Below are 18,297 nucleotides of genomic sequence, written 5' to 3'. Positions count from 1 at the left end.
CACACTGCACTCATACACACACACACACACTGCACTCATACACACACTGCACTAATACACACACACTGCACTCATACACACACACACTGCACTCATACACACACTGCACTCATACACACACTGCACTCATACACACACTGCACTCATACACACAGTACATTCATGCACACACTGCATTCATGCACACACTGCATTCATGCACACACACTGCACTCATACACACACACTGCACTCACACACACTGCAGTCATACACACACACTGCACTCATATGCACACTGCACTCACACACACTGCATTCATACACACTGCATTCATACACACACACTGCACTCATACACACACTGCATTCATACACACACACTGCACTCATACACACACACTGCACTCATATACACACTGCATTCATGTACACACTGCATTCATACACACACACTGCACTCATACACACACTGCACTCATATACACACACACTGCACTCATATACACACACACTGCACTCATACACACTGCATTCATACACACACACTGCACTCATTATACACACACTGTAAATAAATATTCAGTTAATATAACTTTTTTAGGATCTAATTTTATTTAGAAATTTACCAGTAGCTGCTGCATTTCCCACCCTAGTCTTATACTCGAGTCAATAAGTTTTCCCAGTTTTTTGGGGTAAAATTAGGGGCCTCGGCTTATATTCGGGTTGGCTTATACTCGAGTATATACGGTATATATATATATATATACACACACACACACACATTCAAAAAAACAACATTACACATAAATGCATGCTTGCATCCAAACTTCAACACCACATACAAACACATTCAGACAACTATACTTCATACAAAAACATGTTTACATTCAAAGAGTGCAAAATACAACCCTGCAAGCATGGGAAATTGCGAAAACCCCACCTGTCAATGCATTTTTGGAGTTGCACGTCAGATAGGGTTCTACCTTTTGTCCAACCTTGCAATTGGGGGGCCAAATAAAATTCTTGCACCAGGGATCTTTATACTTTAGTTCCGCCACTGCGTTGGGGTGGAGGGTGTGATTGCATGTATGTGAGTGGGGGGCCATGGAGCCCTAGCAAATGCTTTCCCAGGGTCCAATCATTATTAAAGATGCCCCTGTGCAGATCTAGCATCTGAAGACTGCCCTCCCAGTCTTCCCTAGTACAGAAAAGAAATAATCAACCAGGGGCATCTCATGGAAAAGCCTTGTAGACCAGTTGCAGACATCAATCACAGACTTATCATGGAGCTGTATTCAAGCATGTTGAGAAATCTTTCAAAGACAGTTTTTTTGCGCAAGCTCCACTAAGGCCAAACCAAATGGAAGAAACGCCCCCCCTGGCTGTCTGACAACCACAGTGGTGTTTTATTTCTAAATTTAAATAAGTGTTGATTTCTATTAAAATCAGCACTTTTATAAAATAACAAACAAATAGGACACACATAAAGAACTACAGTAAGCTGAAGTGCTTAATGTGTTTGGAGTATTCCTTCAAACTTTTCTAGAGCTTCTGTGACTGCTAGTCAAGTTAGAACACTGGTCAGTGTGAAACATCACTGTATTTGAAGCAGAGGAAACAGTGAGTACTTTTTGAAACAATTTATTTTTAGGTTGACAAAATCATGCATTCTTTAAATACATTAAGACATAACATATCAAAGCACATTAATAGCAATTAAAAAGGGCAATGCCACATCTGGGAACACAATAGCTAAGTAATTAACCAAACTAACCTTGTTTGCATTTGTGGAAGGCCATTGAGATAGTTCCCAGTCACAGACGGATTCCTGAGTGCTCCCAATCGATTGTGGCATGCAATTGTCTGCAGATGATGCTGGAAAAGGAGTGCATAGGTATTGTATTGTGCATGTGCATGTGCATGTATTTTTTTTTTGGTGAGTCTACCTTTAGCCATCAATTTTTCCCCAAAAACGTTCTACTCTTTGTTTATATGGAGATTGTTGCCATCTAGTGGTGGTAGACACAAGCTGCGCCTTTTAACTGATGCTATCAGTGGTTTGGGGTATGCATTGGAATATAGTTTGTTGAAATATAAATAATGCAATTTTAGTTTGTTTTTTTTACAATATAGCACGATTTTACAGAAAATATGGGATACTCTGACAGTATGAACTCACATGACAACAAGGTACACCAAGGTCCCCGTCTCCTCCTCCTCTCTTCCCTCCTCTTCAACCCTACTCTCCTTCAGGTATCGTTACCATTACTTTTTATTACCCTTTAGATAAGGTTTGCTGGCCTAACTAGGGAGTAATTATTCTCACATAGAATATTTCTACAATCCTGGTTAACCATTGTCAACACTGCTATTAGTTAGTATGATGGTTTTGCTCACATTTGCTAGTAGTGTGAGATAGCATTCAGGTTTGTTTATTACCTGTACCTTGCCTTTCATTTATTGTAAATATATTTTTAATATTTATTTAGTTTATGGTCTAAAATAACAAACAATTTAAAAGAAAAGTCTGCATGCATATATATGTATGTATTTTTTTTACTCACATGCAATACCAGAGCAAACTTGGTCTGATGTGGTTTGAAACTGCTCATTGGGCATAAAGCAAATGTCATCTTCTGGATTAATTTCAGAAGGCTAAAAACATAAAAACACAGATTTTATAGAGCATGTCCCACGTAAATTGAAATAAATATACCTTTACTCATCTTATAATTACAGCCAAAGTATTGTTTTAAAAGGAAACTATATTGCCAGGAAAACAAAGTCATTTTCCTGGCACTATAGCTTCCCCCTCTGTCAAGCATCCTCCCCCTCCACATTGCAGAAGGGATTAAACACCCTTCTGTCACTTTCCTGGGTCCAGCGTCGATGTCCCTAGACCAAAAGTCGCCTAACGATCCAGAAGTCCACTAGAGGAGGCGTTAACCCAGAAAGGTAATTATTGCAGTTTATAAAAAATAAAAAATAAACTTAAATAATTACCTTGCCAGGGTTACGGGTGTTGGGACACTGCACCCAGACCACTTCAATGAGCTGAAGTGGTCTGGGTGCTTATAGTGTCCCTTTAAGTGGAACCAAAACAATGTAATAAATTCTCCCAAACAGAAATAAATTAGAACGAGCAGAGAGCGTGAAAATGGTCCATATTGATGCATAACATAAATGCACCATTCACAGCGGTTACAGTTAACTAGACTGGATATCAAGTACCATGGCTGCCATGATGCGGACATTGGTAGTGGCAAATGTCTACGGAAGCTTCTCAAACAATTAGAAACTGAAGCCCAAAATTCATAAATCTTTCAGTCCAGACAGGTTATGGGCCAATAACAAAATAAGGTTAGTCTAAAATAAGTTAGCATTTGGATATTGGCAAACTGGCATTCCACAGAAATGCAGAAGGTCTTTGCTGTCTAGTAAATAATACACTTTAACATCACATTTGTGAGGCATCTTAAACTACCGTGTTAGAATAAAACTGAGGTTTAAATTCAGAATGTTAAACTCAAGATAAAAAAAAAGAAAAGAAAAGCAATGTTTTAAAAAAGTGGTGTAATCATCATGGGAAACCCTAGTATGTTACTGTTGATTCCACTGTTTTTGATTGTGATTGTCCCACTTTTAGAACTTTTTTCCCACTAAGCACACTTTTTTTTAAATCTACCAAAAGGTTAAATCATGGATCATGGAGATGGTGCTTAAGTGTCAATTATTAGAATCACTAATCACTATCACAACCAATGTACAGCCTATGCAAAGTACAAAGAATCTAGCTCAATAAAATTGTCAATCAAAAAGTAGAAAAATAATATTTAAGTTTACCTGCATAAAATTATTCAAAGTAAAATTGTTTGACAGGCCTGGCCAAGGAAAACAATTGGTTGGTTCAAACGGTAGGCTTCCATGCATTCTCCTGCCTGGAGTCTCTACGGAGCTGTGCGGCCTAAGTATGACTGCACTAGAAGCGGATCCTTTAACTCTGTGACCGTGAAACTCAACTGCATGAACAAGCTATTAAAATTATACATACAGCTGCAAATAATGTCTTGAAAGAAACAAAGACATCTCTACTTAACGCTACAGTATACATATTAAGCGTATCTGTTACTTGAACATAATCATTATAATTAAAAAAAAGTATGTTGTGATTAATAAAACAATGTATTCTCTCTAGTTTAATATTCTACATAGGAATGGATTCTTTCAGTGCTTTCCTACACGACACCCCCAAACTTCAATTCCATTAAATCGGGGATCCCTTCTGAATGACTTACTCCTCACTCCCTAGCTGAACTATAACCTCCTCTGTCAGCAACTTTTAAACTTTTCCACTTGCGACCAAACCATTGTATGAGCCCTAAGGGCTCTGTTCTTAGGATCCCATGCATTTTTAAAATTGAACTTTTGATAAAGATGATCAGGTTTTGATACAGGGGTGCCTTAGTAATTTTTGTTTTAGTTATGTTTAAAAGTTTCACTTATCGTTATAGGTATCCTCAGTTGGCGCAACTCCATGTTGAACATCACTGATGCCGTATGCATACCTTCAACTCAATGAAGTGGTCTGGGTGGTTTAACCCTGCAGCTGTAAACATGGCAGTTTCAGAGAATGCTATGTTTACAATAGGGTTAATCCAGCCTCTAGTGGCTGTCTCACTGACAGCCGCTAGAGGTGCTTCCGCGCTTCTCACTGTAAAAATCCCAGTGAGAAGACGCTGCCGTCCATAGGAAAGCAATGAGAAATGCTTTCCTATGGAATGATTGAATGCGTGCAAGGCTCTTGCCGCGCATGCAGTGGATGACGTTGGAAGAGGGAGGAGAGTCCCCAGTGCCGAGGGAGCCCGGCGCTGGAGAAAGGTAAGAATTTAACACCTTCCTCCCCCTTCAGCCTGGTGGGAGAGGGGGACCTATTAACACTATATTTTCAGGAAAACGAGTTTGTTTTCCTGGCACTATAGTGGTCCTTTAATGTAGTTGTTCTGGTGAGTATAATCATTATATGCAGGCATTTTCATGCAAACACTGCCTTTTCAGAAAAAAAGCAGTGTTTACATTGCCCCTAGGGACACCTCCAAGTGGCCACAGGAGGTGCTTCCTGGCTCAGTGCTGCCGTTCAGCGCTGAATTTTCATCATAGAGATGCACTGATTCAACGCATCTTTATGAGGAGGTGCTGATTGGCCAAAAGGGCATTTGGCCATGCCACCTTGTTGATTTGAGCCAATGCAATGCTTTCCCAACAGAAAAGAGAGAATACAACCTGGGGTTCTGAATGGCAGTCTACTTGCCTAGCTCCCGTTAGACCTGTACTGTCTACCCCTACAGCTACTCCCTTGTCTACTGATATTCTGCACAATATCTTACAGAGGTTTTTGACAAGAAAACAGAAACTACTCCCACAAAGACCCCACGACTGTGCCATTGAGTTATTGCTTAGGACCATGCTCCCAAAGGGAGTGCGTATGCTATTTCTGCTCAAGAAAATCAGATAATGGAGGAGTACATTAAGCATTAGAAATTAGATGCCCCTCTTTCCTAGAGGAAGAGTTTGTTGTGTCAAAGACTTAAGACCCTCTATAGGCTACAGGGGTCTTAATAAGAGAACAGTGAAAAACACACTATTAATAACCAAATTCCTTGATATGCTGAAATGATCTAAAATATTCACAAAATGAGGTGGTACAATTTTTGTACACAACAAAGAAGAGTATGAGTAGAATACAGCCTTTAATATGCATAGCCACTAAGAATATACTGTAACAGCATTTGTCCTTTGAAATGTGCTGACTGTCTTCTAAGATCTCATTAACAGCATACTCTGGGATTATTTACAATAATTTGTAATGGTCTATCTTGATGACATTCTGCTTCATTCACTTTACATTCACACACACATCACCTACATGTGCAAAAAACATATTGCAAAACAGTCTGTTTTGTGAATTGAAGAAATGCCTTTTTGACCAGACTCAAATTCACTTCCTAGGATAAGTCATCTCCGCAGCAGGGTTCAAAATGGATCCAAACAAGTCAACTGCTGTAATGGAATGGCCACTATATATGGGCCTGAAAGCAAACAGAGGTTTGTGGGTTTTGCGAATTATTCCAGTTACAAATATGGCAAAACAAAAAAAAAGATTGGTCGGATTGGTCTCCAGAAGTGCTCAGAGCATTTGAACACCTCAAACAGATGTTTGTTTCTGCCCCTGTTCTTCAGCATTCTGAGTCATCGTCGCCTTTTATTTTGGAGGTGGATGCTTTAGAAATAGGCTTATAAGCAATAAAAAAAAAATGGATAGGGCACAGCGGTACTTAGAATTATAAACTTAATGCTGCAAAGGAGCGCAAGCTGTGTTGCTACTCAGAACTAAAATACTACACAGAGTGTATGTGCATGCTTTGTCAACTTCAATAAATGGTGTGGATATCTATTTTGAACCATAAAATTAACCTGTGCCTTTTTATCTTGTTCTGCTGTGAGAAATAGACATAGGAGCTGTCCTGTCCCAAGGAGAATCAATCAATGCTCCACTGCATAATTGTGGATACTACTCCAAAACTCCTGCCAACAGGAAAGAACTATGACATTGACAAAGTTAAGTTATTTGTATAGCATTTATTACAGTTTACAAAACAATTACCTGTGGTGACTTAGATAGCCCGTCTGTCTTGGAAGAATCTTGAAAAATTAGTGGCACCTGCAAACAACAATAGTATGGTCTTCTGAGTTTTACCACTAACTTGTGTGAAACCCATAACAACTTTAGGTAACTCTGCAGAGATGTAACATTTCTGTGTTTTATACTAGTCCAGAGTGATTGGCAGTTACTGGTAAACGTTAAAACTTAAAGCGGCACTGTCATGCCGAACTTACCTTTTTATATCTGTTCTTCTTTTTTTCCTAACTGATTTAGTTTTCTGTAAAACATAAGACAAAGTAGGGACTCCTTTGACTTATGTATTTTTACTACGCTTGACCAGCTCTGACCCACAGGACGCCAGCCAAACTACCGAATTTCGTCCTAACAGACTCACTGTTGTAAAAAAAAAAGCCCCCCCCCCCTCCTTCCAACAAATGACCCCATGGTGGGGCATCTATTAACTAGCAGGGGTGACATAGCTCAATAGCCCCCCGAGTGGGGGCTAATGAACTAAACGGAGGAGATAGGGTCCCCTTCGGCCCCCAACCATGAGCGGCGGGTGGGGGCCCTAAATGACAATAGGGGGACCTATTGTACGCCCCTCCGGCCCCCACCCATGAGCGGTGGGTGGGGCCCTAAAAGACAATGAGTAGGGAACCTATTGTCCCTCCCGGCCCCAATCCATGAGCGGTGGGTGGGGGCCCTAAAAGACAATGAGGGGGGAACCTATTGTCCCTCCCGGCCCCCAACCCATGAGCGGCAGGTGGGGGCCCTAAATGACAATAGGGGGGACCTATTGTCCCACCGGCCCCCACCCATGAGCGGCAGGTGGGGGCTTTAAATGACAATGTGGGGGACCTACCTCCACGCCCCTCGGCCCACACCCAGGGGCGTATTAGCCGCGAGGCAAACAAGGCATTTGCCTTGGGTGGCATTTTCCAGGGGGCGGCAAAAAAAGCCGCCCCCAAATGCCCAAGGCAAATGTCTTGTTAGCCTTGCGGCTAACAGACATGCTGGGCTGCCGGCGGGCGATCGGGCGGCGCTGCTGGGCGGCCGGCGAGGGAGCGCTTCCTCTGAGCTGTCTGCTCAGCTCCCTTGCGCGCCGCAGAGTGAGGCTGGGAGGCGGAGCCGGAATATGACGTCATATTCCGGCTCCCAGCCTCACTCTGAGGAGCGCGAGGGAGCTGAGCAGACAGCTCAGAGGAAGTGCTCCCTCGCCGGCCGCCCGCCAGGCAGTGCCGCCCGATCCCCCAGCAGCCACTGGACCACTAGGGAGGAAGAGACCCCCCCCCCAGCATTCCCAAAGGTAAGGAGGCTGGGGGGGTGGGGGGGGGGTTTAAATACATTTAAAAAAATGTGTTAGTGTGGGTGGGTGAGTGTGTGTATGTGTCTGTTAGTGTGTGTGTGTCTGTTAGTGTGTGTGTCTGTTAGTGTCTGTGTCTGTTAGTGTGTGTCTGTGTCTGTTAGTGTGTGTGTCTATGTCTGTTAGTGTGTGTCTGTTAGTGTGTGTGTCTGTTAGTGTGTGTTTCTGTTAGTGTGTGTTTCTGTGAGTGTGTGTTTCTGTGAGTGTGTGTGTATGTTAGTGAGTGTGCGTCTGTTAGTGTGTGTGTTAGTGAGTGTGTTTGTCTGTTACTGAGTGTGAGTGTGTCTGTTAGTGTGTGTGTGTTTCTGTTAGCGAGTGTGTGTTTCTGTTAGCTAGTGTATGCGTATCTGTCAGTGAATGTGTGTGTGTGTGTGTGTATTTATAATGCGGGGCAGGGGGAAAGGTTGGGTGGGGGTGGCGCGGGGGGGGGGGGCGCCTGAGTTTTTTCCTGCCTAGGGCAGCACAAAACCAGGATACACCACTGCCCACACCCATGTGCGGCAGGTGGGGACCCTAAATTACAATGGGGGGGGGGGGGGAGGTCCTATTGTCCCCCCCGGCTTGTTCGTCTGAAATTTTTATTCATTCATTTTTCTGACGAATGAATGGACGAAATTCACGTCCGAATTTCGAACAATAGCAAATGCCCAAGTGTTTAACTGGGCATGCGCGGGAATTTCATAGCACTATGTAGTGTGGGCAGATGATGTATCCCACAGGGCCTTCATCTTCCCATACATAGATGGCGGCGCCCTGGACCTAGATCCGGGCACAAAATAAAATGTTTAAAATAGGTAATATGGGCACCTAAGGGGTATTTGGGATTAACTAAAAAAAAAAAAAAAAATAAAAAATAGATGCGGACATGACAGTGCCGCTTTAACTTTTAATTATTAATTTGAATACCTTAAAAAATATAATGCAAAACTCTAGTCATCAAGAGGAAACAACGTTGCAAAAGGCAACAAAGTCATATATAAGAAATAAAGTATGCACAGTAATATATAAGAGGTAGTCAATCACTCCTATAAATAAAAGCATGCATCCTAAATAACAGGTGTGAAACATGGGATGGTGGTGATTTGCATTGTGCCTTACATATTATATAAAACCAAATAAAAAGTGAGGAGGTAAAAAGCACAAAAGAAAATGTCAGAGAACAACAGTAATAAAGTACCTTGAACCTTCATATGAATGTCAGAGAGAATGAAAACTTCAGTAAACCACACACAAACATGAAGCATTGTTTAAAGCAAACATGGAATGCGAGACACAAATTATCATGACTCTAGATCCCAGAGTGTGAGTATGATGGGGTTGGTGTTGGTGGGGAGGATATTTAAGGTTATGTATGAGTAAATTGACTTTTCCTTTTTAAAAGCACTTTGAAATCTATATCCTAAAAGATCATTACACATTAACTTACAGTTTGTATGCTGAAAAATAATTTACCATTTGTGGAGGAGATGTGCCAGCAGAGTGTGATGTCTGAGGATGAAGTACGGGCGAACAATTGAGCTCTGCACTGAAGGAAGGTGGCTCTTGATATGGGTCTAAATAATCCAAAGATACCACATTCGCGTCTGGTGTTCGAGAAACTTAAAAAAGTACAAGACAGCTGAAGCAAGACCAACTCAAAATAATTATGAAAAAATATTTAAAGAGTGTATTTGAAATTGTATACACTACTAGCATTACATTTTATCTATATATTGCACTAATAGAAATGCTGGCAAATGTGTAAATTTTAAAGGAACACTATAGTCACCTAAATTACTTTAGTTAAATAAAGCAGTTTTAGTGTATAGATCATTCCCCTGCAATTTCACTGTCATTTAGGAGTTAAATCACTTTGTTTCTGTTTATGCAGCCCTAGCCACACCTCCCCTGGCTATGATTGACAGAGCCTGCATGAAAAAAAAACTGGTTTCACTTTCAAACAGATGTAATTTACCTTAAATAATTGTATCTCAATCTCTAAATTGAACTTTAATCACATACAGGAGGCTCTTGCAGGGTCTAGCAAGCTATTAACATAGCAGAGGATAAGAAAATCTTAATTAAACAGAACTTGCAATAAAGAAAGCCTAAATAGGGCTTTCTGTACAGGAAGTGTTTATGGAAAGCTGTGCAAGTCACATTCAGGGAGGTGTGACTAGGGTTCATAAACAAAGGGATTTAACTCCTAAATGGCAGAGGATCGAGCAGTGAGGCTGCAGGGGCATGTTCTATACACCAAAACTGCTTCATTAGGCTAAAGTTGTTCAGGTGACTATAGTGTCCCTTTAATTTAATATTCTTTAAAAGTATGATCCCACTCCCACCCTTCCCTCTGTCAGTGCCATACAGGTCTAAGTAGAGGACTGAAAGTAAGGTAGAGCAGGAGAGACCTCCTACAGGTGGTTCTATGGTGCTCTGTCGCACCGCTATTTTCCCACCAAGCATTTCTTACAATTGCAGATTGAGTATGGAACACTCTTAGCATTTTGGTGCTGTTAGAAAAAATTATCACAGCAGAGAGGAGAGGCAGCATGGGATGGGTGATAGAAAATTTGTAATTACAGGCTCACTTTATCTTTCCCTCCTGGTCTTATAAAATATGCTCTTATTTAATTATAATATAGAACCACAGAGGTAATACCCGTAATATTTTTTTTTTATTTGGCGTGCAAGAAAGTACATCACAACATTTACCCCCACAACAGCGAATACATCAACATAACTGCATGTATAGTGGGACCGTGTTATGGCATTCAGTTAAACTGCACTAGTTAAAAGAACATACAAATAAAGTGACTAAACAAACATGCATCGTAACACAAAGTTTTATTTTTACACAGTTTTTTACATGTGTGACATGTCATGATTCCCTTTTATTCCAGAAGTTTGGTAAAATGTAAAGCATTTAAATTAGGGGAGAAGATATTGATTTTGAATGTCAATATAAGTTATATACATATTTTGGTTAAAGTAAATCAATCATTTCAAAAAAGAGAATATGCTACAATCAAAAGAATCATAAAAACAAAATAGGGATTATTTTCTCTTATGGTCAAGTCTCAGGCTGACAAAATTTAAGAAAACCAGATCTTCCTTTGTAAACTTTTGTCAATTCTCAGCAGGCAAGAGTACAATAGTGACAAGGGCTACAGGCAGATAAAGCACCAAGAGCAGAAAACGGAACCAAATGTAGAAATGGTGACATAGTTTCAAGTACCGGTAACTTTATGATCCATTCGATTTTTCCACAGCCAACCACATGCCAAGCAGGAATGTTACCACTGCTGGACTTTGCAAAATTTGCAATACTAAAAAAGCGACATAGCTGCTTTAACCCCTTAAGGACACATGACGTGTGACATGTCATGATTCCCTTTTATTCCAGAAACTTGGTCCTTAAAGGGTTAAGGTATATGAAATTTTATTCATCATCTGGATTTGTCTACATGCTTTGTTTCTGACAGCCATTACTAAAGAATATGTAAAAAAAAAAAATAATAATAATACCTTACCTGTTTTATCATACACTTCTTTCATTTTATCTTGGAACCGTTTGTCATACGTTGAAAACTGGGGAGCTAAAATAAAATAAAATATATATATATTTTTTTTAATACATAAATAACAAAAGATAGTGTTACGACAGGAAAGGTTTTGATATATTATGATGTATTATTTAAAGGGAATTGTCACTTCGAGAATTTACACCATTGAATGAACATTGAAAACCAACTATAACTTGTGTTAACCTTTTTCATGAAATGCTCTGTTTTCTTTTAATATCCAGCAAACTGCAGCATATTCCAAACTGAAGCATATTCAAATTCAGACAAACAAAGCCAGGACAACAATGGAAAATAATGAAAAATAGAAGAAAAAAAAAAAAATTCTCTCCACAGTCTCTATGCTGATTGTTATACTGAAGTACAAGTGACAGTTTTTAACAGTGATTGGTAAGGAGCTAAGATGGAGGCACCTATTTGCAGGATAAAGAGATGTGGATTTCTACATTAAAAGGACCCTGTAGTTACCAATACAACTTTAGCTTAGTGAAGCAGCTTTTGTGTATAGCCCATGGCTCTTGTTAAACATTATTGACACCTTTTAACGATTCTGCCAGCAGTGTTCTAGGTGTTCATCTGGGTGGCTGCCATTTGTATGCCAAAACACATGGTGACGGCCATCTTGTTCACACAAACGCAGGCAGCAGCATTTGGCCGTCGAGTGCATGGAACTAAAACCGGACACTCAACCTCGCAAACACCACTGAACTTCCATCCTGCCTACGTTCGGTACTTTACATCCTGGAAGAGTGCTGTTTGGTGGAATCGTGTCTGAATGAGGTGAACAAGAGCCACGTTATACTAAGAGATTATGTCCAGTCGCAGGGAACTCCCGAATGGGACCGGCCGCAACACCTGAATTCATGAAACTCTTTTGGGCATAGGACCATGTGTGCAGCTGGTCAGAACTTTACCACGGTGGTGATTCGGCTGTGTTTTTGGGATCTGAGCGCTTTTCGGATATGTTGGGCGCTCAGGTTCAGGCTATCCAGGATGCTTAGACTGTGGGGGTTCCTATGTGGGAAATGAGTATTTTTAGGTGTTTTTAATATTTTTTTTTTTTTTTTTTTTGTCAATCTTTGTTTTTATTGAGGCAAAAGATGGTTCAGTACAGAAAATAAAACAAGGGGTTAATGCATGAAATACATATGGATTGCATAACTGATTGTACGATTATTGCATGTAATCCCGGATAGAACGGCCTCATTTTATAGATGTTACAACAGAAGTTCTATGCAAGCTAGACAGGTTTTTAGTTATTTAAGGTTTTGTAAAGCTGAGTAAAGTAAAGAAAACACAGTCCTAACGGTAACACATGACAACATCTCCTATGTCGGACTGCCTCATGTTATATTAGTTGAATAAACAATACGATTGGAAACAGAATGGCTTATTTGTCTTAATCTAGCTAATCATAAGCAAAGTATCAAGTGGGTAATTAAGTAAAGTAAAACAGTGCCCTGTACTATCATGCATGGTCATCAAGATTATACTATGGCTGTGATTACTGCAGTTTATATAGCTTAAACATGCATCAAGTTGCATAAGTACCCAGTACTGCTCGTTGTGTCAAACTAGGCATAGTAGCTTTTCAGATAACGGGTATTGAGTTCAGTTGTATAGCAGTCCATATGCCTGGCAACAGGAGGGTGCGTGGTAGGGCTTTGTCTGTTGCCTTCATCCGATCAGTAAAAGAAAAGGACATAAAACTCAAAATATGGTGCATGGCGTTTAAGGGCTAGAGCAGCTGCTCAGATCGTTAGGTGGGAATGTCCAGCACAGTGCCAGTCCATCAAGGTAGCTGAACCGATTCCGTCAGGAGGCAAGTTTGCTGTGTCGCTGGGAATGGTAGCACTGGCCTATTCTGTCCGAGTCCTTGGTAGCATTCAGCCGATGCCGGTCAGGATCAAGGCAGGTGTCGGACGGATGGATGGTCGGTTGTTCGGCAGTGTAGTGAGATAGACGTCAGGCCGTGGGGTAAGCGTGCAGAGGGGTTGAGTGCGGTGAGAAGCTTCTCCCCAGCTCCAGGCTTTACGTTGGGCCCCCACCTCGTGTCCACAGACTCGGGTACCTCTCTGGGCCGGGTCTTTCCCTTTATGGGCGCTGTGGAGGGATCTGGTGGTTCTCCGCCGCCGGCGGCGGGCGACCCTCCTGCGGTGTGGTCGGTGGTTTGGAGAGAATCTCCTGTTGGGCCTCTGCCTAGAAGGGCACTCCGCCATTGAAGAATTGGCGGCTATGTCCGGGATCTGCCCTCTCCGGCTCGCAGTCTCCCGCTTCCCCACTACTGCAGCTTGGTTGGGGGTTTGGTGTAAACGCCGCTGCTCCAGTTTTTCCCAAAAACTATTCAGCAGAGCATCCAGGCGTACATGAAGGGGCTGAGTTTCTGCAGGCTCCGTGTTGAGGATTGTGGTCGCCATTTTGCGGTTTCCAGCCTGCTGGTGCGGAGCCTGTTGTGGAGTGCCGTCGGTTTTTGCATCGTTTGTGGGCAGGTGTTTTTAATATTTTGTATTTTATGCGGAGTCACAGTGACACTGTATTTTATGGGACATTGTGGGTGTGTTTACGGGTGTGTTTGGGGGCATGTCACTGTGCTCAGATTCTGTATATAAGTGGGCAATTTGGCTGGTTTAAACAGAATACCCCCAGCATTCAGTCTCGACTAATGTCTTTGGAGGAAAGCTATACCTGCTATAATCACTTGCTATACTGCTCTTTGGATTGCTTTTCAGCTTGGAGGAGAGGTCTTCCCACTGGGAGCTGGATCAAGCTGCGGCGGCTAGAAGGACTATGGTGCTTATGGTGTCCGGTGCGGTGCTTATGGTATTTGATGACAACTAAGAAGCGCGATTGCCGGAGGTACCCAGTCGGGGTACCAGGCGGTCCGCAACATCTGGTGGCAGCGGTGGGATGGCTTCTTAGCGAGTAGAGAAGCATCCTGGAGACACCGGAATCGTGGATTACAAATAGAGGGACAGTGCTAGCATTCGTGCAGCGTCTCTGTCTGCAGAGGAACTCAGGAGCATGGAGCGAGCTAGCCCCAGGGCAGCGTCCCCATATAAGGAGGAGTTCCTCTGGAGATTGCAGTGCAACTTGGCTCAAACAAAGGGCCCTGTATCCGAAGAGAGCCTACAGGACTGGAGAGATGCCACTTGGAAGGAGCTTTGGCAAGAGGCCCTGGAGGATGTGCACTGGTGGCAGAGAGAGAGTCTTCCAAGCGAAGGGCAACAACTTCAGGTACTAAGAGCTGTACGGCTGCCTCTCCTGGGAGTGCAGCCCCTAGAGGAGTGGGTTACTGGGCTAGAGGGCCTGGTCTTGAATGAGCTGTTCCTAGACCATGCTTACCAGGCACTGGGGTCGTGTGCAGCTCAACGCAACCCGTGGAGGGCTGAAGACAGTATGCCAGAGGCTTATTGTGGGAGGCCTTTGAGAAACACATTCACTTTGGCATCTGGGCAGAATTTCGGCTTTGGGAAATCCACAGTACCAGGGAAGCCCTGCTGGATCTTCCTTGAGCTGGCGACCTAGGGCCAGACCTGATCCATCTGGCCACCATGGAATAGGAGCTGGAGCAAGATTACCAACGCCTGCTCAGTTCGGTTTGGCCACCGTATATCCTGCAGGGAGACAGGACACCTGGAGTGGAGGGGGCAGATGGGACCGTGGTCTCTGTACTGGGAGAGCAGGAACACTGGGCATCTGACCCAGACTTGCCACACTCTTGACTGCAGTAACCCCTGCTCCCCAACCAGCTCCAGAAATATGAAACTTCATAGACTGGTCCTGGGAGAACATCCAGTTGGCCGGTGCAGATGGGACAGAGGTCTCTACACCAGCCCTACAGGGATGCTGGGCAGCTGGTCCAGATCCCCAACAGCAGCTAATCTCACGGGAAGGGAGGACAACCGGTCCCCCTTCCCAACCACAGCTGGAAGTACCAGGAGGGAGGACAGTTGGTCCTACTCCCTAGCGGCAGCATACTTTACAGGGAGATGGGACAACCAGTCTCTCTACCCAGCGGCAGCCGGAGATACCGGGAGAGGAGACAGCTGGTCCCTTTTCCCAGCCTCAGTGGGAGCTCATGGGAGTGGGGACAGCCGGTCCAACTCCCCGGCAGCGGTGCCTGTTAGCCGCAGACAGGACACCTGGAGCGGATGGTGCAGATGGGACCGAGGTCTCTGCACCAGACCTACAGGGATGCTGGGCAGCCGCCCCAGATCTTCAGCTCATGAAAAATGGGGGCAAAAACAAAAGTGTTGCGTTGATTATTTTGTTCAGTGTGTGTATGTATATATATATGTATATATATATGTATATATATATATATATATATATATATATATATATATATATATATATATAAAATTCGTATCTTGTAATACCTTTTTTATTGGACTAACCCCTGTATCACAACTCAACTTTGAATTCTATGTGTCGTCTTGCTCAGAAATGCTTCAGACTTGAGAAAGGGAGGTTCTCCCGAAAGCTTGTCATTAAAAAATTCTGTTAGTCCAATAAAAAAAAGGTATTACAAGATACGAATTTTATCTGTTTTTTACATCTACATCACTGGACTAATACGGCTACAATCTCTACTTAAACACTATATATATATATATATATATATATATATATATATATATATATATATATATGTTACTATGACTATACAATTATTAAGCTTATTGTCACATTCCTGTGCACTTTGGACACTGGATACCTTTATATCCGACAGTGTGAGATACCTTGTACCTTTTACCTTAGCATACTTGCACTACTTGGACCCCTGACCTGACCTAAAGCCTTTGTATTTGGCTCCATCTGGTACTCATATCTAAGTATTACATCTTGTTTAAAGGATAGTTACAGTCTGGATTGACACTTTTTCTTCTATTAATCGGGGGTTGATTATTTACTTTGTTTTGCCTTTTTATCCCCAGGTAGCAGTATATTAGCATTGTAAATTCTATCAATTTTGTCATATACATGGTTAGGCCTTTGGACATTCCTGGTATGTCCTCCTGGTGCACGGTTTACATGAGTGGCATGTAATCAGTTATATTTAACATCACTGACTGCATCTGAATGGATTGTTCCTTCCTGCTATGGTAGCACTGCCCGCTTTCCTGGCTCTGTTTGCAGTTTGAAGTAGCATGGTGACTCTCTAGGAGGAAGTGTTGAGGTCAAATCCACAAGGTAACAGCAGGGATATTGCTAATGATCTCCAAACTCCATTCCCTAATCACTGCAAATTGGTATTAAACATAGAAATAAACCAGCCAGAAGGAAGGAAGGAGGTTGGTTCCTGATAAATGTCAGGGCCCCTTTCCTGGATAAAAAGCACGGAACAGCGACAAGTACATCACGAAGATGGCTCCTAAAGATCAATTGCTAAAGGAATGTCTGAGATTACAACAGATAGAGGATGCAGAAAAGGGGGAAAGTTCCATGGCAAGACTAAGCACTCCATGGGATATGTACCAATAGCAGATAGAGGATGTGGCTCACATTACAAAATCCTACCAATGGTTGTAAAAAGCAGGATTGAAAGAGAGCATTGAGGGACTAACCCTACACAGGAACAGATAATCCGTACCAGACAAGAGTAGCAGGGGTCCACCACGCCACACAGACCTCAAGATGCAGATTGTGCAAAAATGACTTTGAGAAAATCCAGAACATAGTAGCAGGGTGCAAGATGTTATCAGGGACAGCATAACCTGAGAGCTACAACCAATTTCCTGGGATTGGGTTTCAAAACATCTGCACAGAATACAGGCTGGATCTGCCTAAGTCCACATAGGCAATACCACCGAAAATAGTTGAGAATGACAGGGTTAACATCCTGTGGGGCTTCCAGATCCAGAAAGACAATCAAGTACTTGCCAACCAACATGACATTTTGATGGTAAAAAAAGAAATGGAACACTGCAGGGGTAGTGGATGTGGCAATGTTCATCGACCAGAACATCAAGAAAAAAAGTGCATGATAAGGTGGACAAATACTGTGACAGTAGTCACCATCACTTGGACCAGAAAGACACTTTACAAAGGTTCCCAAGTTGATCCTATGTCTAAGTCACCCATTTCCCATTATAGGTGCAGGGTGTTTATAATGTGTTTGTATATTGTTTTTTTTTTTTAATTCTTTATTTTTGATCACTCAGCATGTTATTAAGGCAATACGTTACAATATGTGGGCTATCGCCCTAAAAGGTCACATTTAACAATACATATGTAATTAGTAGTTGGATCACTGTCACATGCTGAGTGGGTTTTCATTTTTTAAAACAAGTAGGACAACATTGTAGTACAGTATAATGACAATCTATTGAGCACCAAAGTAAGGTAAAGGCAAAATATGGGCATTATAAATTTTGAGTATTTAAGTGCGCAAGGGGAGGGGGGACCCCCTCCAGGGATTTATGAAATTGAGTTATCCTATGTTCTGACATAAGGGGTATAAGGAGGGGGGGGGTGTATCGGAGCTTGTGCCTCATCAGATCTCTCTGACTTGGGGCCTCTCTATATGTGGGCACTTTCTCTGTGGCTGCGTGATGATCCCTGAGATGTTAATATTATGGAGCATCTGCCCTCTCTGGTATGTCTGGGTGCGCAGATGAACCATGGTTACACTCTTGGTGACAGAACGCCAGAGAAGAGTCTGTCTAGCATAAAATGAAAACGAAAAAATGAAAACGAGCAACATTACAACAATATAACTTGGTGAA

At 42.3% G+C, this 18,297-nt stretch overlaps 1 protein-coding gene across 1 annotated transcript in view; it reads right to left on the bottom strand.

Moving 5' to 3' along the window:
* ZGRF1 (zinc finger GRF-type containing 1) overlaps nucleotides 1-18,297 on the bottom strand; it is an 82,489-nt gene that overhangs the window by 51,436 nt on the left and 12,756 nt on the right. The window contains exons 7-10 of the mRNA XM_063425807.1: nucleotides 11,519-11,584; nucleotides 9,459-9,604; nucleotides 2,547-2,637; nucleotides 1,757-1,857 (exon numbers count right to left, since the gene is read on the bottom strand). Coding sequence (XP_063281877.1) covers nucleotides 1,757-1,857; nucleotides 2,547-2,637; nucleotides 9,459-9,604; nucleotides 11,519-11,584 — 404 coding nt within the window. The remainder of the gene's footprint in view (nucleotides 1-1,756; nucleotides 1,858-2,546; nucleotides 2,638-9,458; nucleotides 9,605-11,518; nucleotides 11,585-18,297) is intronic.

The sequence above is a fragment of the Pelobates fuscus genome, chromosome 6, assembly GCF_036172605.1.
Source record: "Pelobates fuscus isolate aPelFus1 chromosome 6, aPelFus1.pri, whole genome shotgun sequence".
In the NCBI taxonomy this organism is placed as follows: domain Eukaryota; kingdom Metazoa; phylum Chordata; class Amphibia; order Anura; family Pelobatidae; genus Pelobates; species Pelobates fuscus.
The sequence above is the reverse complement of the archived record's forward strand: the minus strand, read 5'-3'. Positions and strand labels throughout refer to the sequence as shown.